The sequence below is a fragment of the Protopterus annectens genome, chromosome 16.part0 (genome assembly GCF_019279795.1).
Source record: "Protopterus annectens isolate FY-2018-M chromosome 16.part0, PAN1.0, whole genome shotgun sequence".
NCBI classification, from domain to species: Eukaryota; Metazoa; Chordata; order Ceratodontiformes; family Protopteridae; genus Protopterus; species Protopterus annectens.
Genome location: NC_056750.1, coordinates 856,259,392 through 856,285,065, shown reverse-complemented (window position 1 = coordinate 856,285,065; position 25,674 = coordinate 856,259,392). Strand labels below are relative to the sequence as shown.

The 25,674-nt window shown below is 42.8% G+C and overlaps 1 protein-coding gene across 1 annotated transcript in view; it reads left to right on the top strand.

Annotated features, from left to right (window-relative positions):
* The window catches only part of CHD8 (chromodomain helicase DNA binding protein 8), a gene marked incomplete in the record, with an annotated part of 4,119,653 nt that overhangs the window by 2,242,781 nt on the left and 1,851,198 nt on the right, over positions 1 to 25,674 (top strand). The window contains 1 exon segment of the mRNA XM_044057960.1: positions 18,363 to 18,542. Coding sequence (XP_043913895.1) covers positions 18,363 to 18,542 — 180 coding nt within the window.

The following is a 25,674-nucleotide window of genomic DNA, read 5'->3' as shown; positions in this document are numbered from 1 at the left end:
AGAAGTATATTTTTCTCTCTTTCCTACTGTCTTTCTCTGCATATATAGACAGAATATTTACTCACAAAGGCCACTGAGAGGCTGGTCACCAGTGGGATTCCCCAGGATTCTGTGCTGGGGCCTCTCCTGTTTGGCGTATGTTTTTCTGAGGTGAAAGCTGGTACTGGATGACTAGGTTTGCGTATGGCTGTAAGCCGATTGCAGTCAATAAATCCCTAAATGGCTTGACCATCCTGCAGGAGGGTTTTTTCCCAGTATAGGGGTCGTGGACTGAAGCTGGATGCCAGGAAATACATTATTGTATCCTTTGGGAGGTCATCTACCCCAGGGATCTGCCACATTGATGGTGTGCCCCTAGGATTTGACCCAGTTGTTCAGGATTTGGGAACTTCTATCTTCTGTGACACAACTTTTAACCATGAGTTCACTGTGGTAAGAAAGTCCTTCTGTATTGCATAACTTATAAATATGAATTTTGCCTGGGTCTAGGAATGTCATTGTGCACCTGTACTCATCCCTCATTAGGCCCATGATTGAGTATAATGCCCCCTTTGGCATGCGTCTGTCCAGATGCATGCAACAACTGTAATGCCCAGAGAGGTACCTTAATAAAAGGATACAAGGCCTAAACAAAATGTCCTACATGGACAGACTCACAGCCCTGTCACTGTGCTCGGTGTTGTACAGATTCTAAGAGGTTACCTGTGCCTTCCATAAAAGGCATCCTCCAACCCAATACTGATATTTACTGTACGTCAGCAAGTCAGATGGCATCAGAAAGTCTGTGTCTAGGAATCTAAACCTCTTTTGCAGTATAAACAGAACAGTTTAGTGGGACAAGTATATCTCGCAGAGGATACCACTGCTCTGGAACACACTTCCCATCCACATGAAACAAAGCTCATCACTGTCCTGTCCATATTCAAGTAAAGCTTGGTTTTATGGATGGGAAACAAAAACATTTACCCCAGGACTGCCTGCTGTACTATTGTCAGACGCGGCTGCTAAATGCTTCATCCCATGCATGGGTCCTTCCAAATGATCTGTGGTATGATCCCAGTTAATCTCATTAGGGGTAATATAAGGCCAGTCTCTAACCAAATGGGATAGTTTCATTTGAGCTTAAAAAGTGAAATTGGGCCGGCTTAAAATGGCACGGGCGTGTAGCAGGCCAAGTACGTTACTACGAACGCCCTATTGATTCTTCCTCCTTGTGCAGGGTAATAGCAAGGCAGATGACCTTGTTTGTAAGGAACTTGAAATACATTTCAGAAAAGTGAAGTTAGTGTCAATGTTTAAATTAAAATTTCTTAAAGTAGCAATGTGACTTTCTGGGAAAATAGATTGTAAAATGGCCAGCTTTGCTAGGTCTCTATCAGAAGTAATGTCCTTTCATGTCCAGTCCTTCCCCAGCTGGCTCTACAGTTTCTGGTCCAAGACTTTATTAATCTCTGAATCCCTCCTTACCTTGCAGCTTGAAATCTCCTAGTTTGCTCCTCAGACTCAGCTCTTCCATGGGTATGATGCTCTTCCTCCTACCCTACTTTATTCTGCATCCCTCCATGGTGTATCTGATGCACTGTATCATGCTACCAGCCTTCCTCTTCCCCTCCTGTACCTTAACCACTGGGGTGCCCTAGGTTCTAACCATAACATTTCTATAGCTGATGTTTCTCTTCCTATCTGACTTTGCATTTGATGCTCTTTATGTAAGTTGCTACTGCACCTCCATCCATCTCTACTCTTTCATTCCAACACACATGCTTGCGGCTCTTAAATTCCCAAAACTGCAAAGTAATACTGCCAGTTGTTGCCTGTTAGTAATTTGTGCCTTATTTTCTCTTGCTGTGATACGAGTGACTTGCCCCTTTTCTGCGGCTGCATTGTGTACGCCTCACTTACCTTATCTAAAGGTACAACATTTAGATATGTGAGTAATTTGACTCGTACTGAACATGTACAGGTTGCCATGACACTGATAGTTTGCTGCCAGGTCTCCACTATTACTAGAGTACCTTTTCCTGCTCGTAGGAGCATCGATAGCCTCATACCAGGTCACAGCTATTAAACAGAGTACTTGTTCTTGCTCATAGAACCACTAACAGCTTGCCGAAGGCTAGTAAACAGAGTATTTGTTCCTGCTCATAGAACCACTAACAGCCCCTCCCAAAGGCTATGAAACAGAGTACTTATTCCTGCTCATAGAATCACTATCAGCCCCCCAAAGGCTATTAAACAGAGTTGCTTATTCCTGCTCATAGAATCAGTAACAGCCTTCCGAAGACTATTAAACAGAGTACTTGTTCCTGCTCATAGAACCACTAATAGCCTGCCGAAGACTATTAAACAGAGTACTTGTTCCTGCTCATAGAACCACTAATAGCCTGCCGAAGACTATTAAACCGAGTACTTGTTCCTGCTCATAGAACCACTAATAGCCTGCCGAAGACTATTAAACAGAGTACTTGTTCCTACTCATAGAACCACTAATAGCCCCTCCCGAAGACTATTAAACAGAGTACTTGTTCCTTCTCATAGAACCACTAATAGCCCCTCCCAAAGACTATTAAACAGAGTACTTGTTCCTGCTCATAGAACCACTAATAGCCTGCCGAAGACTATTAAACAGAGTACTTGTTCCAATAGCATTGTAAATACTATTATTTTTTATTTTACATTTGTTAACTGGGAGAGTCTGAATGGACTCAGATCCATTTTCAGCGGTGGCCCGGGGAGAAAAGCTCCAAGAACACTACATACAGGGAAATGTTACATACATAAACAGCTCTAGACATCTAATAAACACATAGCAAGTGGAGAAGGAAATTTTACAAAAAAAAAAAAAAAAAAAAGATGTAAACTCTTAATAAACACATAGCAAGCGGAGGCCCGGTGCGAAAAGTTCCAAGAACCTTACATACAAGGAAAATTGTACATACATAAACAGCTCCAGACCTCTAATAAACACGCAGCAATGTCCAACTTTCTATACCGTAATGTGCAGTTTTACAAGTTAAGAAAAATAAATAACTTAGGTCAATAGTATTAGGCAATAAGAAAGCAAAAACCTTATTTTTTTTAGTAATGGTTAATTATCCAATGTTTAGCTATTCAGGGGAAATGTTTATCAGAATTTCCAGGGAAAATGAAAGGTGTAAACCCTAAGTTATATTATTAGAATAGTGTACTGGTGAGAGTTAACCAGGGGAGTAGCATGGCTAAAGCCAGTTATTCAAGTAGTGGGTTTCCAGGAGCTTTTTGAATTGAGTAGTAGATGAAGTTACGGTTATTTGGCTTGGTAGTGAGTATCCAGGTCCTGGCAACAGCGCAAGCAAAGAGAGCTTTCCCAGTGTCGTTTTTATGTTTAATGACATGCATGAGGTTTTGGCTACTGGATCTCAAGACTCTCAGTTAAGTGTGAGGCTGGATTAGATACTGAAGTGCTGGCAGGTATTTTTTGGAAGGTAATAGAGCTTGTGGGCTATTGAGAGTTGATTGAGTAGAAGTAGTTGAGGTAATTCAAGCTAGTTGAGCTGTTTAAGGGCAAGACAGTGGTGTGATCTGTAAGAGGCTTCAGTAACAAACTTGGCAATCTTGTAACAAGATTCCATTTTGCTTAGATCATTTTGGCGGAGATCTGTAAGGACAGGGGTGGCATAGAGAAGGATGGATAAGAGATGTGTCCTAGCGATGGTTGCTTTGGTTTGCTTGGTCATAAACTGTTTATTCCTGTAGAGGAGTCCTAGATTTTTGTTTACTTTCTTGATGGTTTGAGCTATATGGATGTCAAATTTTAGGTTATCTCAACACCTAACAGTTTAGTGTGAGTAGTAGGAGTGATTTGGATGTTGTCCTTAGAGTTAATAGTAAAATTATTGTTTAGGGGAGAGTGTCGCCCGGGACCGAAAATTAGTTTTGTTTTTTTGGGATTAAGAATAAGTTTAATGTTGGTGAACCATGTTTTGGCTAGAGTAAAGCTATTTTGGGTTAGGGTTTGGAGTTCTGTCAAGGTGGGGGCAGCAGATGTCACGGTTGTGTCATCTGCATATTGTATGATGGATGTGGTGGGTGAGGAAGAAGAGATTTGGTTGGTAAATAGTGAGACAGCAGTGGGCCTAGCATAGACCCTTGGCGGACTCTTGTGGATAATGGTAGTAGAGGGGGCAGCTGGTCTAGCCAAAGGACAGCTTGCTGCCAGTCTGATAAGTAGCTAGTGAGCCAAGATATAGAGGAGGAGCTTACGTTTAGGTTAGAAAGCGTTTGAAGTAGAAAGCTGTGCTTTACCATGTCAAAGGCTTTTGATAAGTCTAAGACTATGGAAGATACAAATAGTCCCCTGTTTCTATGGTGGTTAACTATATCAGTGAATGATAACAGTGCTGTGGTGGTGCTTTGTGAGGGCCTAAAGCCGTGCTGAGATTTGGAGAGTAGGTAATTTTCTAGGGGGTAATGCAGTAGCTGGTAGTGGACAACGCTTTCTAATATTTTTGATAAAGGTGATAGGATTGCGATAGGGCGATAGTTGGTGAGTTCGAAGGATTTACCTCCTTTATGTACTGGAATAATATGTGATGTTTTCCATAAGGTGGGGGTACCTTGTATTCTGCTAGTGATCTATTTATGAGAATGGATATGATAGGCTATTGCTTCTGCTGCTATATGAAGGAAATCTGCAGGTAGGTTGTCAGCTGCTAGTGTGGTTGGTTTGAGTTTTTGTAGGAGTTTAAGGATTACTTTTGTGGGTACAGGGTGTAGGGAAAAGCTGAATGTATCATTATTTTACTTTGTATTTGGTTGAGTAGGGGAACATGCTGTTGTAGGGCAGCTAGTGGTGGTTTGGATTTGTGCAAGAGTTTAAACTGTTTCGGTAAAGAATTTGTCAAATTGAGTGGGAATGTTGTCCTGGTTGTTTGGTAGCACTGGGGTTGGAGTAGAGGCTTTTCCTGGATGCGTTATACCATTTATTATGGCCCATAATTTTTTAGGGTTGTGAGCATGTGTTTCTTGCATGGATTTGTAGTAGTTGATTTTTATCTAATTTAATTAAACAGAGTGCTTGTTCCTGCTCATAGAACCACTAACAGCCCCCCGAAGGCTATTAAACAGCAGAGTACTTGTTCCTGCTTATAGAACCATTAACAGCCCCCTGAAGGCTATTAAACAGAGTACTTGTTCCTGCTCATAGAATCATTGATAGTTTTCTGTCAGGTTGCAGCTCTTTAGAACACTACTTGATCCCTATCATAATTAAAAACTACTGTTGTAGGGTGAGGCTTCCCCAGTTTAGCATAGAAACGGTACTGGTCAAGTGATCACAGTGGGAACAGAAGATGCCCTTTATGTTGATACACTTAAGAGCTGATTTTTCTCTTCCTGTCCGACTTTGAATTTGATGCTCTTTATGTAAGTTGCTACTGCGCCTCCATCCATCTCTACTCTTTCATTCTTAACACACCTGCTTGCGGCTCTTAAATTCCTAAAACTGCAAAGTAGTACTACCCATTGTTGCCTTTTAATTCTTTGTGCCTTATTTTCTCTTGCTGTGGTACAAGTGATTTGCCCCTTTTCTGCGGCTGTATTGTGTACTTCTCACTTACCTTGTCTAAAGGTACAACATACAGATATTTGAGTAATTTGACTCATTGTACTGAACATGTACAGGTTGCCATGACACTGACAGTTTGCTGCCAGGTCTCCACTATTACTAGAGTACTTTTTTCTTGCTCATAGGAGCATTGATAGCCTCCTACCAGGTCACAGCTATTAAACAGAGTACTTGTTCCTGCTCATAGAACCACTAATAGCCCCCCCCAAAGGCTATTAAATAGAGTATTTGTTCCTGCTCATAGAATCATTGATAGTTTTCTGTCAGGTTGCAGCTGTTAAGAACACTTGATCCCTATCATAATTATTAGAAACTGTTGTTGGAGGGTTGGTCTTCTTGCATCGATTCAGTACAGCCTAACTGACCAAGACTGCACTGCAGTAACTACACTGGTATTAACTGCATCAAGTTAGGGGTCTTTAGAGATGCCTTTTCATCAACAATTGCCTAAACAGAACTTATTATTAAGGAAAGATTCACTTTTTGCTCTTCAACTTTGCTTTTCCTGCGTCCTTTCAAAACACCCTAAAATTTCAGTCCAATAACCAAATTAAGATGGGGATCTTGGGTCACTAGGCCATTGTATTTCACATTTGAGGTACATTTCAGAATTTTTTTCTAGACTTTTGATCCAACAGTTACAGGAAGGAAATTCAATCTTTTTATTTCAAGGAAGAAATAAACTGTATGAAAGGCTTAATACAAATGTTTGAATATATAAATCATGACTGCTTCACAATATTCTCAAAAATGGTAGTCACTTTGTGGTAATCCCCCAATGGAGTTTAAATGAGATGAAAATTAAGGCACAATTGGCCATAGTCGTATTTCCAGTTGTAGCTGTCGTAAGCCACATGCCTCCTTGCCTTTAACCCTCAAAAGAATTGTGTACTATGATGTCAGACTGGTACAAAAATGGGGGAAAAAGGGTAGAACATCATCTATAAATAGTATGCTTTTTTTAACCCTGTCCTAAAAGATAGTCACTTGTATATGCATCTGTTTGCTTGTGAGGAAAGTTTAAAAAAAAAAAGTAATGATTACATTACTGTTTCTAACTTTTGCAGTATTAATGATTACATTACTGTTTCTAACTTGTGCAGTAGTAATGATCACATTACTGTTTCTAACTTGTGCAGTAGTAATGATTACATTACTGTTTCTAGCTTGTGCAGTAGTAATGATTACATTACTGTTTCTAACTTGTGCAGTAGTAATGATTACATTACTGTTTCTAGCTTGTGCAGTAGTAATGATTACATTACTGTTTCTAACTTGTGCAGTAGTAATGATCACATTACTGTTTCTAACTTGTGCAGTAGTAATGATCACATTACTGTTTCTAACTTGTGCAGTAGTAATGATTACATTACTGTTTCCTAACTTGTGCAGTAGTAATGATTACATTACTGTTTCCTAACTTGTGCAGTAGTAATGATTACATACTGTTTCTAACTTGTGCAGTAGTAATGATTACATTACTGTTTCTAACTTGTGCAGTATTAATGATTACATTACTGTTTCTAACTTGTGCAGTAGTAATGATTACATTACTGTTTCTAGCTTGTGCAGTAGTAATGATTACATTACTGTTTCTAACCTGTGCAGTAGTAATGATTACATTACTGTTTCTAACCTGTGCAGTAGTAATGATTACATTACTGTTTCTAACTTGTGCAGTAGTAATGATTACATTACTGTTTCTAACTTGTGCAGTAGTAATGATTACATTACTGTTTCTAACTTGTGCAGTAGTAATGATTACATTACTGTTTCTAACTTGTGCAGTAGTAATGATTACATTACTGTTTCTAACTTGTGCAGTAGTAATGATTACATTACTGTTTCTAACTTGTGCAGTAGTAATGATCACATTACTGTTTCTAACTTGTGCAGTAGTAATGATCACATTACTGTTTCTAACTTGTGCAGTAGTAATGATCACATTACTGTTTCTAACTTGTGCAGTAGTAATGATCACATTACTGTTTCTAACTTGTGCAGTAGTAATGATTACATTACTGTTTCTAACTTGTGCAGTAGTAATGATCACATTACTGTTTCTAACTTGTGCAGTAGTAATGATTACATTACTGTTTCTAACTTGTGCAGTAGTAATGATTACATTACTGTTTCTAACTTGCGCAGTAGTAATGATTACATTACTGTTTCTAACTTGCGCAGTAGTAATGATTACATTACTGTTTCTAACTTGTGCAGTAGTAATGATCACATTACTGTTTCTAACTTGCGCAGTAGTAATGATCACATTACTGTTTCTAACTTGCGCAGTAGTAATGATCACATTACTGTTTCTAACTTGTGCAGTAGTAATGATCACATTACTGTTTCTAACTTGTGCAGTAGTAATGATCACATTACTGTTTCTAACTTGTGCAGTAGTAATGATCACATTACTGTTTCTAACTTGTGCAGTAGTAATGATTACATTACTGTTTCTAACTTGTGCAGTAGTAATGATTACATTACTGTTTCTAACTTGTGCAGTAGTAATGATTACATTACTGTTTCTAGCTTGTGCAGTAGTAATGATTACATTACTGTTTCTAGCTTGTGCAGTAGTAATGATTACATTACTGTTTCTAGCTTGTGCAGTAGTAATGATTACATTACTGTTTCTAGCTTGTGCAGTAGTAATGATTACATTACTGTTTCTAGCTTGTGCAGTAGTAATGATTACATTACTGTTTCTAACTTGTGCAGTAGTAATGATTACATTACTGTTTCTAACTTGTGCAGTAGTAATGATTACATTACTGTTTCTAGCTTGTGCAGTAGTAATGATTACATTACTGTTTCTAACTTGTGCAGTAGTAATGATTACATTACTGTTTCTAGCTTGTGCAGTAGTAATGATTGCATTACTGTTTCTAACTTGTGCAGTAGTAATGATTACATTACTGTTTCTAACTTGTGCAGTAGTAATGATTACATTACTGTTTCTAACTTGTGCAGTACACTGCTTCATCACACAATGTAGTGGTCCGCAGTGCACCACTCTGGCTAAAGAACCTCTGACCACATTGCAGCCCAACATACACCAGAGTGACCTGTGAGCCACCAGAAACCCCCCCCCCACACATGCTACCATAACTGTGAACTGCCCAGAATTTCATTGAATGTCCAGATTTTTGCCACATAGGCTCATAGGTGTGTACTAGGCTAATGACCCTGGAGCCTTTACAAGCCTAGCCTATAGGATTACCCTGGCATCGTGCCACCCAACCTTAGTTCCCATTGCCTCTGTCAAGCAGAGGCACTGGAGTGATTCCCGGGGTGAATTTTCTATTTCCCATCCACTCATCAAGGTTCCTCTTGAAGAGGGGCCAGTGAGGTGCTCTGCTTGACATGTATGGGAAGTCTTCCATAGTATGGGCAGTCTCTGGGTTATGAACCTGTCCCTCCAGCATGTTCTATTGATTGTAGTAATGAAGTTGAGGTCTCTGGAGCATGTGGTGCGGAGGGATTGGGATTTCTTTAGATGTTACATTTCTAACAGAGCTGGGTCAGACATGGTTTTGTAAGTCAAGCTGAGATCGCCTCTAAGTAGGCGATATGAGACAGAGAATCCCTGGAGTTTTTTTAGTCTGTCCATATAGGACAAGAGTGTAAGGCCTAGGATCCTCTTTGTGAGGTACTTTTGTGGCCTCTCCAGTTGTTGCAGGTGTCTACTGAGGTACATGCCAAATGGGGCATTGTACTCTTATGATTGGCCTTATGAGGGAAAAGTAGAGGGAGACAATAACCTCTTTCTTCTTGGATGCAAAACCCTTAGTAATGAGATGTGCTACATAGAAGAACTTTCTGATCACAGTGGCAATGTGGTGGTCAAAAGAGAGGTTGCTGTCAACCTGTGTTCCCAGATCTCTTATAACACCTTCTGTGTTCAGTGGACTACCATCGATGAGGTAATTCAAGGGAACCGGATTTTTCCCAAAGCGGATGACTACACAATGTTAAGTTGTCAATCTCGCCTTCATTCTTGCTGGATGGGTTTGGAGCCGATCCTCGGCTCCGACTCGGCACTTGCTTTAGCTTGAGAACTCCTTTTACCAGCTCGAGGCAACCCTATATCCCATGATGCAAGGCGGAACTACCTCAGATCTCGTTTGCCGCTTAGCGAAAGAGGTCTCCTTTGCCAGCTGAGGTAAGTAATTTTCTTGTCAAAAGAGAAAAGCTTAGTTAGGGTTTTATTTCCCCCTTGTATCCATTTTTATAGTCTGTAGTGTGTTACAGCCCACCCTATTCCCTTGTATTTCAAACTTTTTATTACCTTTAGTGTAAAAGTTGAGTTAGGCCTAAACCCCATTGGTTAATCCCTTCCAGTGTGTTGTGTGTTAGGAGATTAATTTTGTGTGTTTGTTGGGGTTTGTGTGTGACTTCCTCCTAGGATTATGTCTAAGGAAGGCAAGGTCTCAGGCTTCAAGAAGTGTTCACCCCTTGAACTTCCTCCTTCGACTCCACACCAGAGTTCGGAGCCGGAGCTTCTCGGGACAGCGACTGTTTCGGCGCTGGAGCCAATACATCCTTCGGCTCCGTCGTCCTCGGCTCCGATCTCCTCCTTGAGGCCTTCCTTGGAGGGATCCGGTCGTCGGGTTTCCCTTGTCGGCTCCGAGGGGGCTAGTGGCATCGGACCCTTGTCCGACCCCGCTCTCCCTCTCGGGGCTTCGGCTTTGGTAAGCTCGGCGCCGACGTCGGCCTCGGAGCCTTCCCTCTCAGTGGAGCCGGGAATTCCTGTAGCCTCGGAGCGGGGATATTCCGGCCTCCTGGGGAGGGGAGCCTTTGAGGTGATGAGGAGTGTCCTGGCCTCTGAGCCAGGTCACCGGTCCATCCCTCTAGCTCCTCCCTCTTCAGTGCCTGTAGACGCCTCTTGCCAGCCTCTTGCTCTCAGGCCCAGGGGTCCATCGCCCCAGGTTTCCCCATTGGGAATTTCCTCCTCTTCCGAAGTTTCTCCTGATCCAGCAGGTGAACCCCCTCGGAAGAGGACGTGTAAGAGGAAACACACAGACTCCCCCGAGTCTACTACATCGGATACCGACTTAGATGAGTCGGAGGGTCCCCCACGATCCCCCTCTGAGGATGTCTCCTTTTCAGACATCCTTGAGCTCCTCAAACAGAGGGGGAATTGGCCATCCATTGATCCCTCCGAGGATGAGTCGGTATACCTGGAGGCTTTTGGATCCCGACCCTCCACCTCCTGGGTGTCTCCGCCTTTCGACCCACTTATGCAGGTAGTGGCTCGGAAGGCGTGGGCGGCTCCAGATTCTGTGGAACCTGTCCCCAGGAGACCATCCAAATTTATCACGGCCCCTACGGACAAACAGTTCCTTTCCAAGGGCGTCTCTGTGGATGCTATGGTGGTGGCGGCGGCCACTAAGAAGGAACTAGCGGATCCTTCAGTATCTGTCCATCCTCCTAACAAGGATTCTAGGACCATGGACAGGTATGGAAAGCGGATGTTTTCTTCAGCGACCTTTGCTATGCGTTCGCTGAACTACCTTTGTCACTTCACCAGGCTTCAAAGAGATATTCTCAAGGAACTGGGTGAAGTGGTCCAGGATCCTTCTGCTGCTGGGGCTCAAGAAAAGATTGCCTCGCAGCTAGCAATCCTGAATTCCCTATCCAACTCCTCCATGCGGCTCATATCCTATGCGGCCGATGGAGCGAGCAGGGCCGCAAGCACAGGAGTTGCTCTTAGACGCCAAGCCTGGATGCGGCTTTGTAATTTTGTGGACCCCTTTAAGGCGTCCTTCACTAATACCCCCTTTGATGGTTCGGCTTTGTTCGGACCTCAGGTGAAGGATACCTTGACCAGGTGTGAGCGGGACGGTAAAACTCTTTCTGCCGTTGGAGTCCAATTTTCCACTCCTTCTAGACCATATCCCAAGGGTCAGAAGGGGGGGAAGATGTGGTTCCGTAAAGCCCAAGGAGCTACACCGGACACACGTGGTCAGTTTACCCCCAAAGGCAGAGGGGGTAACAATAATAGTCGCCGCCCTAGAGGCAGGGGGGGGTCCTCAGAACCAGGGCAACAGGGAGTCTCTTCCTGAGAAGCCCTTTCAGCATCCCTGAGGTGTTGCCCGACTGTCCACCCTTGGAGGCAGTCGGGGGAAGGATTTCACTGTACCCAGTAGCCTGGCAATCCCTATCACAAGAGATGTGGGTACAGTCGATCATATCCGAGGGTTACAAAATCCCCTTCGAAAGGTTTCCCGTACCTCAACAATCCCTTCCAGACATCTCACCCGGTCTAAGGGATTTGGCAGAACAGGAGGTTTCAAAGCTCCTAGAAAAAAGAGCCGTCCAGACTGTGCCGGCAGACCAGGTAGGATCCGGCGTCTACTCGAGATTCTTTTTGGTCCCCAAAAGGACGGGAGATTGGAGACCAATATTAGACCTGAGCAATCTAAACAGATTTGTCAAGAAGGCAAGATTCCGGATGGTCACGCTTCAGTCCATTCTGCCCTTTCTGGGCAAGGACAACTGGATGTGCTCTATAGACCTTCAGGATGTGTACTATCACATAAAGATTCACAGACGCTCCAGAAGGTTTCTCCGCTTTCGGCTAGGGACCAGTCATTACCAATTCAGAGCCCTGCCCTTTGGCCTCACTTCAGCCCCCAGAGTGTTTACCAAATGCATGGCAGTGGTCACAGCTCATCTGAGACGTCAAGGATTCCAGGTGTTTCCTTATTTGGACGACTGGCTCCTCTCCGCCACCACCAAGTGTCAGCTTCTTCAGTCCAGAGACTACACTCTACAGCTTTGCAGGAGTTTGGGAATTTCAGTAAATTTCGAAAAATCTTCTCTGCTGCCTTGCCAATCTATCACCTTTATAGGCGCAGAATTAAACACCGTCAAAATGTTAGCCAGACTAACAGATCAAAGGATTCTGGACATCCAAAAATTAGTTCGGATTTTATTGCAGAGCAACAAGGTCAAAGCCAGATTTATACTGAAGGTTCTAGGTCTTATGGCTGCGGCCATTGTTCTACTTCCACTGGCTCGCTTCCACATGCGTCTTCTGCAGTGGATGCTATTCACGCAGTGGTCGTACCACAGTCTCCCGATGAGGCACGAAGTCTTAGTCACACAGTCGTGCAGAACTCATCTGAATTGGTGGATATCTTCCCCTCTTCTTCATCAGGTATGACCCTTTGTTTCCCCTCCTCCAGTTGCCACAGTCACTACGGATGCCTCTCTGATCGGGTGGGGGGGGCATTATCAGGGCAGGATGGTCCACGGGACGTGACAACCCATAGAATACCATCTGCACATAAATGTCCTGGAGATGAGAGCGGTGCTTTTAACGTTGCAGGCCCTCAATGACTTTCTTCCCACGGGGACTATTGCAGTACAAACGGACAACATGTCCGTGGTCTGGTACATCAACAAGCAGGGCGGGACCAGGTCCTATCCGTTGTGTCGAGAAGCTCTCAGACTCTGGCAATGGGCAATCTCCTCTCATCGATTTCTGATAGCAACGCACATCCCCGGCAGGTCCAACCTCTTGGCGGACAGGCTGAGCAGATCCATTCTGATGCCTCACGAGTGGTCTCTCAATCAATCTGTAGTGGATCAGATTTTTCTGCAGTGGGGCACTCCTTGTTGCGATCTTTTTGCTACTCCTCAAAACAACAAGTGCCCAGATTATTTCACCCTCTTTCCCCTTCCAGGCCAACCCCTGAGACACTCTCTAACCCAGGATTGGCCCCGGGGACTTCTGTATGCTTTTCCTCCTTTTCCCTTGATTCCACAAGTCATTCAGAAAGCCACCGTTTTGAGAGCCAAGTTGATTCTCATTGCCCCTTATTGGCCTTGACAAATTTGGTTTCCGTCTCTGCATCGTCACCTTCTGGTGCAGCCCTGGCATCTGGACCCAGTTCCGGATCTCTTGATCCACCAGTCGGGTCAGCAGCACCGGGCCATTCATTCTCTCAACCTCACTGCTTGGTTGCTCCACTTCCTTCCCTAGCCAGGCTTCCGATGATCTCTGACTCCGTCAGAGACATCTTAGTGTCTTCCTTGAAGTCATCCACTAGGACTGTTTATGCTAGCAAGTGTCGACGTTTTTCTATTTGGGCAAATTCCAGGAATATTGATTCCTTTACTGCTCCTGTACATTCTGTTTTAGATTTCCTGGCGGAGGTTTTTCATTCAGGATCCTCGTCATCTACAGTTAAAGTACAACTGGCTGCTATTTCCAAGTATCATGTTGGCTTGCATGACAATAACATTATGTCTCATAGATTATGCAAGGCCTTTCTGAGAGGAGTTTTTCTCCTAAAGCTGCCTATAAAGCATCCTCCTCCGCAATGGGATCTAAACTTAATGTTGGCATCCTTGATACTACCTCCCTTCGAGCCGTCTGCTTCATGTTCTTTGAAGTTATTCACCTGGAAAACTATATTCTTACTGGCTGTCACTTCAGCAAGAAGGGTTTCCGAAATTCAAGCTCTCTGCATTCGTTCCCCTTACTTGGTTTTTCATAAGGACAGGGTATCATTAAGAACGAACCCTTCCTTTCTCCCCAAAGTTGTGTCTCAAACCAATATTAACCAATCTATAGATCTACCAGTCTTCTTCCCAAACTATTCCGACAGAGCTGAACAGAAGCTTCATTTTTTGGATGTCCATCGTCAGCTCAGGTACTATTTGCATAGAACTAAACAATTCAGAAAATCGGACCAATTATTCGTCTCCTATGCAGAAAACAGGATAGGTCTTCCAGTTTCTAAAGTGACCTTATCCAGATGGTTGACTTCCACCATTTCCTTTGTGTACTCTCTCAGAGGCAAGCAGCTATCTTCTAAACCAAAAGCACACTCAACCAGGAGTCTATCTACTTCTGCAGCTTTTCAGGATAGACTACCCATTGATACTATTTGTGCAGCAGCTACTTGGGCCACGCCTCATACCTTTGTCTCTCATTACAAGTTGGACTTGGCCTCCAGAGATAGGGCCAGTTTTGGTTCCACAGTTCTCAAGAGTCTGTTCCATTGAGCCACCCGGGATACAGGTGCTAGGGACGCGGTCCCATCCAGCAAGAATGAAGGCGAGATTGACAACTTAACATTTAGAAGTTATGTACCTACCATAACGTTCCATGTTAGTTGTCTTCTCTCGCCTTCTTTCTTGCGTCCCTCCCTCCTACCCCCTGGCCTGGACAGATCTTGAAGAGTTCCTATCAGGTTGTTTTCCTCCTGAGCCTTCATATGAGGACTCTTTTTATGAACTTGTTTCCTAAATTATGTTAGGTTAGTTCTTAGCAGGGTAGGTTAGCTACCACACGAGATCTGAGGTAGTTCCGCCTTGCATCATGGGATATAGGGTTGCCTCGAGCTGGTAAAAGGAGTTCTCAAGCTAAAGCAAGTGCCGAGTCGGAGCCGAGGATCGGCTCCGAACCCATCCAGCAAGAAAGAAGGCAAGAGAAGACAACTAACATGGAACGTTATGGTAGGTACATAACTTCTAATTTTTTGGCATTGAGCACAAGGCCATGGTTCTGACACCAGTCGTTGGTCTCAGTGAGGCTTTTCTGTTGGATGTCTACATCACTTGGGGAGTTGATAATAGCTTCCAACTTGCAATAGTTTGCGAACTTGGTCAGCCAGAGTCTCTTTGTGTTGGCCTGGACTTCAGAGAAGTAGATACCAAACAGGAGAGGACCCAGGACCAATCCCTGTGGAACTCCATTCGTGACTGGTCTGATTTGGAGTCAGCTACTTTTAAACTGTGGGTTCTGTGACCCACCTAGTGATATAGGGGTTAATGCCCAGCTTAGTGAGTTTTTCTATGATTCCTGAGTGAGGAATTGTATCAAAGGCCTTGTCCAGATCAAGGTAGCCTGTATGAATCACCTTGCCTTCATCCACAGCTTTGGTGACTGACTCAAAGAAGTCGACCAAGTTGAACAGGCATGATCTACCCTTCACAAAACCAAACTGTGTGGGATCCAGAGTTTGGAGATTCCCTATATCCTTGTTTATTAGGTCCATGATAATGCATTCCATAGCTTTGCATATCAGACTCGTCAGGCTAATGGGGCGATAGTTCCCAGGGTCTGTAGTCGCTCCTCCTTTGTGGAGAGGGATGACTGTAGCAGTGCACCATTTGGTAGGGACAAAGCCTGAGGTGAGGCTTTGATTGAACAGGGCACACAGGTGAGATGCCAATTCACTCTGTTGTTCATGTAGAACACAGCCAGGGATATTGTCAGGTCTCATAGAAGCTGTATTCTTGGCCTTGGACAGGGCTGTTTTAACCTGTGCAGCAGTAATACTGGGTGCCTGGTAATGTACTGGTATTGTTATTGGTCCTTTTGGGGGGGGGGGGGAGTTGGCACTGAATCTGTCAGCCAGTATATTGGCAATATCTGTTGACTCTGTATAGGAGGTATCATTGTGCAGTAGCTCAGAGCAAATCTGGGTATTGCCATGGAGATTCTTTACATAACTGTAGAAGGCCTTGTGGTTGTCTTTACTATCTACTAAAATTCTGTTTTCATAGCTAGCTTTAGAGGATTTGATAAGAGATGTCAACCTTTTGTTGAGGCTGATAAGGGAGTTTTTCCAGTCTTGGGACTTTACCTTATTCCACATCAGTTTCCTCCTTCTGTTGTAAGAGTTTGTTTATGGCAGGGGACCACCAGATTGGCTTCCTTTGTTTGGAGGAGAGCATCTTGTTCTATTGAGTGTTGGGAGATCCATGCATTTGTGTACGTGTTAATACAGTGCATTGGTGTATGATTCGGCAGTCATGCAACTATTTTCCATTTGCATGGGTGCCATGAAGTTAGCCACCTCTGTTTTTAGGAGCCCAAAGTTAGCTCTGGAGAAGTTTCTCATGGTGGTTACCTTTGCTGGGGCGGGGGGATGGGAGGGATATGGATTTCCAAGGTGTTAGGTTTGTGGTCGGATCTAACCAGGGAGGAGTTGACTATTGGTGTAGAGCAATGGTCGCCCATGTTAGTAATGACCAGGTCATGGATGTTGCTACCTTTAGTGGGGGTAAGAATGAGCTGGTCCAGGGCATTAGAATTAATGTTTATTCTGTTGCTCAGAACCTGTGTTTTAATGGCAAATTACTGGGAACTGGGTCACTGGTCAGAGAGAGACATTTGAGTGTCACTTTGAGTCCTTCAGAAAATGCATGTTAATGCAAAACATGTTCGAGCAACTTTAAGTGTATAAGGGGAATATATAAAATGTCTGTTTTGGGGCTTTTTTTTTTTTTTTTGAGAAATGCCTGTTTAAAATGAGCAAGTGATTAGAGGGTCAGTTACTTTCGTTCAAACAAACCAGCAGTTTCAACGACTTCTATGCACAGTGCAGACTTCTGATTGTGTTGAGGATGGCTGTGTAATTATTTAAACTTTGTTCCAAACAGTTGGCTCACATTAAAATATTCCAAGTGGGTTCACATAAATCACATTTTTCCTGCAAAAACAAGAAGAATGGCCAAACAGCAGGTAGCTAGTCACTGCCCTCAGCAGACGCCCACAGCAGTTATACCTACTATATCTGTGCATATCAAGTGTCCAGTTAAGTGCTTCAGCATACTTCTCACAAATGTACGCTAGTGCCTTCAAAAGGTAAGTATGGAAAGAATACCTTCCCCTAGAAGCACCGCGCCCTAAGCGGCCATCTTACTAACTTTGTGCACTGCGCCCTAGGGGGCCATCTTACTGACTTTGTGCTTAAGAACAGCCTTTAAGTAAGAATAAAAATATTTCTGTGTGAGGTAGAGGAGGATGGGTATTGGGTGGAGAGTGGGGCTACCCCCAAAAAACAATTTGGGAAGTGCTGCCAACAGTAAGAATGTACTACCCCCTCTGAAAATCTAGGAAGCACTGTAAACCAAATGTATTACCCCCCTCTGAAAACAACCTAGGAAGCTCTGCCAACAGTAACAATGTACTGTCCCCATATGAGAATCTAGGAAGTGCTGCCAACAGTAAGAATGTACTATCCCCTATTAAAAGAGTCTAGGAAGCGCTGCCAACAGTAAGAATGCGCTACCCCCTTTTGGAATAGTCTAGGAAGCACTGCCAGCAGTATGAATGCACACTACTCCCACTGAAAACCGTAAGAATGCACTTACCCCCCTCTGAAAGCAGTCTAGGAAGTGCTGCTAATAGTAAGAATGCGCTACCCCCTCTGGAAATAGTCCAGGAAATGCTGCCAACAGTATGAATGTAGTGGGATGTGAGAGTCCTCCACTCTGTGTAATGGCTACATTGCCACAGAAGAAGATGGCTGGGCAAAGCTGAGGCTTCAGGAGCAGGTAAATGTAAGGTCAAGCAGAATAAGAGAATGAGCAAATACCAGCTGTGGGGGGGGGGGGGGGCGGAGCCTGCTACTGAGTCTGCTCCACTCCAGCAGGGATGCAAAGGACACAGTCCCTATGTACGAGAGAAGCCTTAGTATGAAGAACAAAAACATATACTGCAGGAGACAAACTTCTCAAGTGAGAAAGCCAAGGGCTTCTTGGAAATGCAGTGCTTCATCTGTACAAATCTTGCTCATTTTCCAGTAAAAACACCCACTAGGATCTCACTTTACCCTAAAGTTGCATCATCTTACTAGATTGTGGTGAAAGTTGGTGGTATTTACAAGGCACTCATATCTGAGGAAAAATGTCTGTTTTGTATATTTTCCTTTTTGTGTACAGGTGTCTGGTCAAGCTGCTAATTTTAATTAGTTTAAAGATATATAAATTGTCTCTCTCTTCTCAGATTCAACAGTTCACTAAGAAAGAAATTGAAGACTTGCTACGTAAAGGAGCATACGCTGCTATTATGGATGAAGATGATGAGAGCTCCAAGTTCTGTGAGGAGGACATAGACCAGATTCTTCAAAGGCGCACGACGACTATTACAATAGAAACTGAAGGCAAGGGATCGACATTTGCCAAGGTACTGCACCATATAATTGCAGGCAGATTTATTAGTGTGTGTGTATCACTTTTCTTTGGAATATTAGGACTTGTCATTGGATCCATATACATAGCCTTCTCTAATTCTAGCAATGTTTCTGGGACTTCATACCATTTCAGGACTGTCCAAAATCTGCTTTTCTGGTATGATGTCATATCCTTTGTGTCGGAATGGACAGTTGGACACTCTATCTCCAGCTTCTTGTCCATTATCTGTCTTCTTACAGACCTTGGTCAGTTGAACAGGTTGAGGTCCACAGCTGTGTACCCCGATCCCGTGATCATTGAGGAACAGATACTGCGAAAATGTAATATTGTGTGCATTGAAGTTTTTAAAAGCTATTATAGAGGCTGATATCCAAATACACAGTAAGAGCTTATTCCAGATGCAGGGAATATGGTTGGTCATAAACTGTCTTGCTAGTTCATTTCTTTAGCAACCAACGCCGAAGTTAATTTTGTCTGTTTTTCCACAGTCATAGACGGTAAGAGTTAATAGTAGTTCCCTTAGTTTCTTATTAGCTTTATAGGCTAGTTAATATATAATGCCTGTGTGCTAATGTTTATGTGTGGTAAGGGTCAAGCTGTCTACAACTTTTTTATATGCTAGTTTTGTTTTTACAGGTTAGATCCTTTGGATAAATTTTCTTTGAGTAGAATATAGACATCTAAGCTGACAAGAAGTACAGGTATGGAATTACCTGTTATATTCCAGTATGTTGGTGTTGCATACAGTTAATATGGACATAGTAGAGTTAATTACCTGTTATATTCCCGTATGTTGGTGTTGCATACAGTGAATATGGACACAGTAGTGATAATTACCTGCATACAGTTAATATGGACACAGTAGTGATAATTACCTGTTATGTTCCAGTATGTTGGTGTTGCATACAGTGAATATGGACACAGTAGTGATAATTACATGTTATGTTCCAGTATGTTGGTGTTGCGTACAGTGAATATGGACACAGTAGTGATAATTACCTATTATGTTCCAGTATGTTGGTGTTGCATACAGTGAATATGGACACAGTAGTGATAATTGCCTGTTATATTCCAGTATGTTGGTGTTGCATACAGTGAATATGGACACAGTAGTGATAATTACCTGTTATATTTCAGTATATTGGTGTTGCATACAGTGAATATGGACACAGTAGTGATAATTACCTGTTATATTCTAGTATGTTGGTGTTGCATACAGTTAATATGGACACAGTAGTGATAATTACCTGTTTTATTCCAGTATGTTGCTGTTGCATACAGTGAATATGAACACAGTAGTGATAATTACCTGTTATATTCCAGTATGTTGGTGTTGCATACAGTTAATATGGACACAGTAGTGATAATTACCTGTTATATTCCCGTATGTTGGTGTTGCATACAGTGAATATGGACACAGTAGTGATAATTACCTGCATACAGTTAATATGGCCACAGTAGTGATAATTACCTGTTATATTCCAGTATGTTGGTGTTGCATACAGTTAATATGGACACAGTAGTGATAATTACCTGTTATATTCCAGTATGCTGGTGTTGCATACAGTTAATATGGACACAGTATTGATAATTACCTGTTATATTCCAGTATGTTGGTGTTGCATACAGTTATATGGACACAGTAGTGATAATTACCTGTTATATTCCAGTATGTTGGTGTTGCATACAGTTAATATGGACACAGTAGTGATAATTACCTTTTATATTCCAGTATGTTGGTGTTGCATACAGTGAATATGGACACAGTATTGAGAATGACCTGTTATATTCTAGTATGTTGGTGTTGCATACTGTTGATATGGACACAGTAGTGATAATTACCTGCATACAGTTAATATGGACACAGTAGTGATAATTACCTGTTATATTCCAGTATGTTGGTGTTGCATACAGTGAATATGGACACAGTGGTGATAATTACCTGTTATGTTCCAGTATGTTGGTGTTGCATACAGTGAATATGGACACAGTAGTGATAATTACATGTTATGTTACAGTATGTTGGTGTTGCGTACAGTGAATATGGACACAGTAGTGATAATTACCTGTTATGTTCCAGTATGTTGGTGTTGCATACAGTGAATATGGACACAGTAGTGATAATTACCTGTTATATTCCAGTATGTTGGTGTTGCATACAGTGAATATGGACACAGTAGTGATAATTACCTGTTATATTCCAGTATGTTGGTGTTGCATACAGTGAATATGGACACAGTAGTGATAATTACCTGTTATATTCTAGTATGTTGGTGTTAGATACAGTAAATATGGACACAGTAGTGATAATTACCTGTTTTATTCCAGTATGTTGGTGTTGCATACAGTTAATATGGACACAGTAGTGATAATTACCTGTTATATTCCCGTATGTTGGTGTTGCATACAGTGAATATGGACACAGTAGTGATAATTACCTGCATACAGTTAATATGGACACAGTAGTGATAATTACCTGTTATGTTCCAGTATGTTGGTGTTGCATACAGTGAATATGGACACAGTAGTGATAATTACATGTTATGTTCCAGTATGTTGGTGTTGCATACAGTTAATATGTACACAGTACTGATAATTACCTGTTATGTTCCAGTATGTTGGTGTTGCATACAGTGAATATGGACACAGTAGTGATAATTACCTGTTGTATTCCAGTATGTTGGTGTTGCATAGAGCGAATATGGACACAGTAGTGATAATTACCCATTATATTCCCGTATGTTGCTGTTGCTTACAGTTATATGGACGCAGTAGTGATAATTATCTGTTATATTCCCGTATGTTGGTGTTGCATGCAGTGAATATGGACACAGTAGTCATAATTACCTGTTATATTCCAGTATATTGGTGTTGCATACAGTTAATCTGTACACAGTAATGATAATTACCTGTTATGTTCCTGTATGTTGGTGTTGCATACAGTTATATGAACGCAGTAGTGATAATTACCTGTTATATTCCAGTATGTTGGTGTTGCATACAGTTAATCTGTACACAGAATGATAATTACCTGTTATGTTCCTGTATGTTGGTGTTGCATACAGTTATATGGACGCAGTAGTGATAATTACCTGTTATATTCCCGTATGTTGGTGTTGCATACAGTTATATGGACACAGTAGTGGTGCAGTTATCGTCTCTGGCTGTGGTACTTCTTAAAGAGGGTTCATTTGCTACGTTGCTTAGTATAAAACAGTGTCCGCATGCTTACAGAAAGACAGAGCACATGTAATTAGAATTTCCAGGTCTTTTACATTCCTTATTTTCATCAGTTGTCCAGTCCTTTAATTTAATAGGTTTATAAGTAGATACGTTTCCTAAAGAATAAAATCTTTCACTTGTTAGTTCTAACCTTTATTCTCATATTCAATGCCCATTCAGAAATTTATGCTGTATTTTTATTCAAAATCATTACTGCTAACTATTATAAAACCCAGTTCACAATTGGCTGCTTATTTATCCAAAATAAATTGTTTTGGAAAATTTGAAAAATATGGTTAACAGAAATAGGCCCAGAAAGGATTCTTGAGGAACACCACAGTGTATATCTGTTGTGTGAGACTTAAAGTCCAACAGTTTATCCTTCTCTTCCAACATGGAGGATCCTCTGCCTGAGGTGACCCGAACGTCCGGCCCATATACAAAAGCTTAGCTGACTGCTGTATGGTGCTTGGGAAATCACACATAGGTACCATAAACCATGGGCCATTAATGTGACGTCCGCATGCACAGACCTCGGAGCTTCTGTGCTGCCAGTTGAACTTCAGCTTGCTGCTTCTGCTTCACACCAGTTTATTCCAAAAGATGAGTACCCCATTGGGAAGCCGTTTCTATTCTGGTTGCTGTTTTTTTTGTTCTTTCCTTAAGCTGCTTCTGTCCATGTGACCTAGGAAGGGAAAATGTAAGTGCAGACGTCAAATCCTGCACAAAGACAGACATGACCTCTGCCCTTTTTGTTTAAGACCTTCCCACCACTACAAAGCTTGTTCCATTTGCCAGTTGTTCATCCCTAAAACTCTGCACAGTCATCTCACAGCCCTAAACTTATTTGTGGAAAACCAGTGTCTTAAGCGACTTGCTTTGGGTATGGAAGTGACGCCTGCTGTATCAGCCAAACCGCCAAGAGAGAAAGCCAAAGTAGCTAGACTGGAAAAAGCGCCTGCGCCTCTGGGTTCGGGCATCCCACCAGCTGTCGATTTTTAGGAGCGGAGTTGCATCCAGTGGCTTTGGTGACTTCGGGTATCACTTTGGATGCCATCCCTGTTTCTCCAGTCTGTATGCATGTCTGCGGAGGTACCATTGACATCGGCGTCAGGTGTGTGTGTGGGGGGGACCAGGTTCGCCTGATCGGCTTATGTCAGCTTCCATAACTGAGGAAAGCTCTTCTTATTTTGTGGTGTCCCCAGATCCTAGGCCTACTCTTGCTCAGCCCAGACCAAAGACTCCTCTCAAAAAGAAATGGAAGTCTAAGCATTTGTCTGCTCCTTAAGAAGGTATTCCTGATTGGCAGGCATTCTCTCAGTCTCTTTTCCAGGCCTGCTATCCTCACAGAATACTCCTGCTCTGCCAGTTTAGAGTAGCAGGCCTGCTTCTTTGGGTCCAAAAAACAACCAGCAAAAGTCCAAAGGTAAAAAATGCCAAAAAACAACACAAATTCTCCACAGAACAAATTTAATGTGGCTTAGTGCCTCGGCAACAACAGCCTTCCTTGAGCACACCTCCTTGTGCTCAAGGAAGGCTGTTGTTGCCGAGGCGCTAAGCCACATTAAATTTGTTCTGTGTAGAATTCGTGTTGTTTTTCTGCTTCTTTGGGTCCCCTTGCCCCATCCACAGACATCTGAGGAAGATTCTTCATCTTCCTCTTCAGACGAGTCCCTTTCTTATTCCTCACAACTAGCATCTCCTTTCAGATACTGGTCTCCTGAAGAGGATTCTCTAGAAGGTGATTCCCCACCTGAAGACATCACCTTTGGGGCAACTATTTCCAAAGAGGGAGTACTTCAAATGGGATTCCACACAAATGACAGAAGTTGAAGAGAGATATGAGCTTCTGCAGATGCAATACCCTTGCCCCTCACCCATTCCTCCAATGGTCCCAGCCTACTTGGACGCCTTTGCTTCAGCTTACAAAGCTCCAGATTCTCAGCCACCATCACCAAAAAGACCAGACAGGTTCGGTGAAGTTCCTAATAACTTCAAATTTCTTATCAAGCCTCCTATGGCACACCCTGCTGTAATTGCTGTCTCTACAGATAAACGATCCAGACAGATTCCTTCCTTGCCCCCATCGGATAAAGATAGTAAAATGATGGACAGGTTAGGGAAGAAAATTTACACATCTTTCACCTTGGCCTTTAGAGCCATCAATTACCAAAAGCATATGGTCAAGTTTGCTTTCGACCTAGTTTCACAAGCCGTGGATCAAATGAACTCAGTTATACATTCACCCACTAAGGCACAAGTGGCCTTTGCTCTTCATTAGTGCGGAGGTCACTAGACACACACTCTAAAATGCAGCTTTGATGCTACAGAAGCATTAGCCAGGTCAGCTGCTTCAGCCTCAGTCTTCTGTAAGTACTCCTGGCTCAGGCTACAACCATTGCCTGATGATTTCAAAAGCAATTATGGAAGCTGCTCTTGACAGTAGCTTTTTCTTTGGAAAGCAGTCAGCAGAACTGTTTAAAATCCTGCAGGAAAAGAGCAAGGAGCTGCAGGACCGCAAACACCTTTTTGTCTAGCCCAAAACCTGCAAGAAAAAAGCAAGGAGCTGCAGGACCGCAAACACCTTTTTGTCTCGACCTGCCAAACCCAGATTTGTCAGGAAGGCTTCCACACCACCTTCCACCAAGCCCAGATTTGTCAGGAAGGCTTCCACACCACCTTCCACCAAACCCAGATTTGTCAGGAAGGCTTCCACACCACCTTCCACCAAACCCAGAAAAGGTACCAGAAAACCTTCCTCAGCCAGGCCTACCTCCTTTCAAACTTTACTACGACAGCCCTTTCCTGATGGGCTTAACAGTGCATGACTGTCAGACCCTAACACTCCATCTTCCTCTATCTGCCACCCTCTCTCATTGTCTTCCTCTGTGGCAACAGATCACCTCAGACACCTGGGTCTTCTCAATAGCGGAAAAGGGATATTTCATGACCTGGAGGGAAAAACTTCTTCCAAAAGGTATCCCACACCCTTCAAAGGACCAGATTCATCTCATACCATAAGTCATTCAAGATCTTGTCAGGGTACAATTCAAAAGTTCCCTCCAGGACAGGAAGGCCTAGGTTTTCTATTCCAGACTCTTCCTAGTCCCAAGAAAAGATAGCCCATAGAGACCCATCTTGGACCTGTCACTTATAAAACCTTGCCTCCATGTACCCACCTTCCGCATGATGTCCCTCCAAACACTTCTTCCTCTCTTGACCCCCAGTTCTTAACTGGCCACTTCAGACCTGAAGGATGCATATCTTCACATCCCTATCCACCTATCCTATTGGTAATTCCTGTGTTTTCTAGTGCAGTCCTTGCACGATCAGTTTGCTGCCTTGCAGTTTGGTTTGTCCACAGCACCAAAGGTATTCACAAAATGTCTAACTCCTGTGGTGGCCTTTTGCAGAGCAAAAGGTGTTCAAATCTTCCCATACTTGGACTATCTTCTTATCCAGGTAGATCTAAATACCCTACAAAGGCACCTACATTTCACCATTTCCCTGCTCGAAGGCCTAGGTTTCACAATCAACCAACTCAAATCCTCACTTTCTCCCTCCCAGCACCAGGTGTTCCTGAGTTGCAGAAAAAGAACAGATTTGATGAAGGCCTTTCTTTTCCCAGAAAAGGTCACATCTTTCACCACTTGCTTCCAGGAACTACTCCTAACCAGCTGCATTCGACCAGGGAGTTTCTACGCCTCTTAGGGTTGATGGCAGTCACGCTTTCCATGTTGCCCGTAGCCAGGTTAAGCATGAGAAAATTTCATTGGTACCTGAAGAATGCGTGGTCCCAACATAACCACCCAATAAAGTTTCAGATACCATTCCTTCCATGCCTCAAGAAAGAGCTATGTCCGCAACCTCAAAGGCAATGCTCAGTTGTGTGCAGAGCTCAT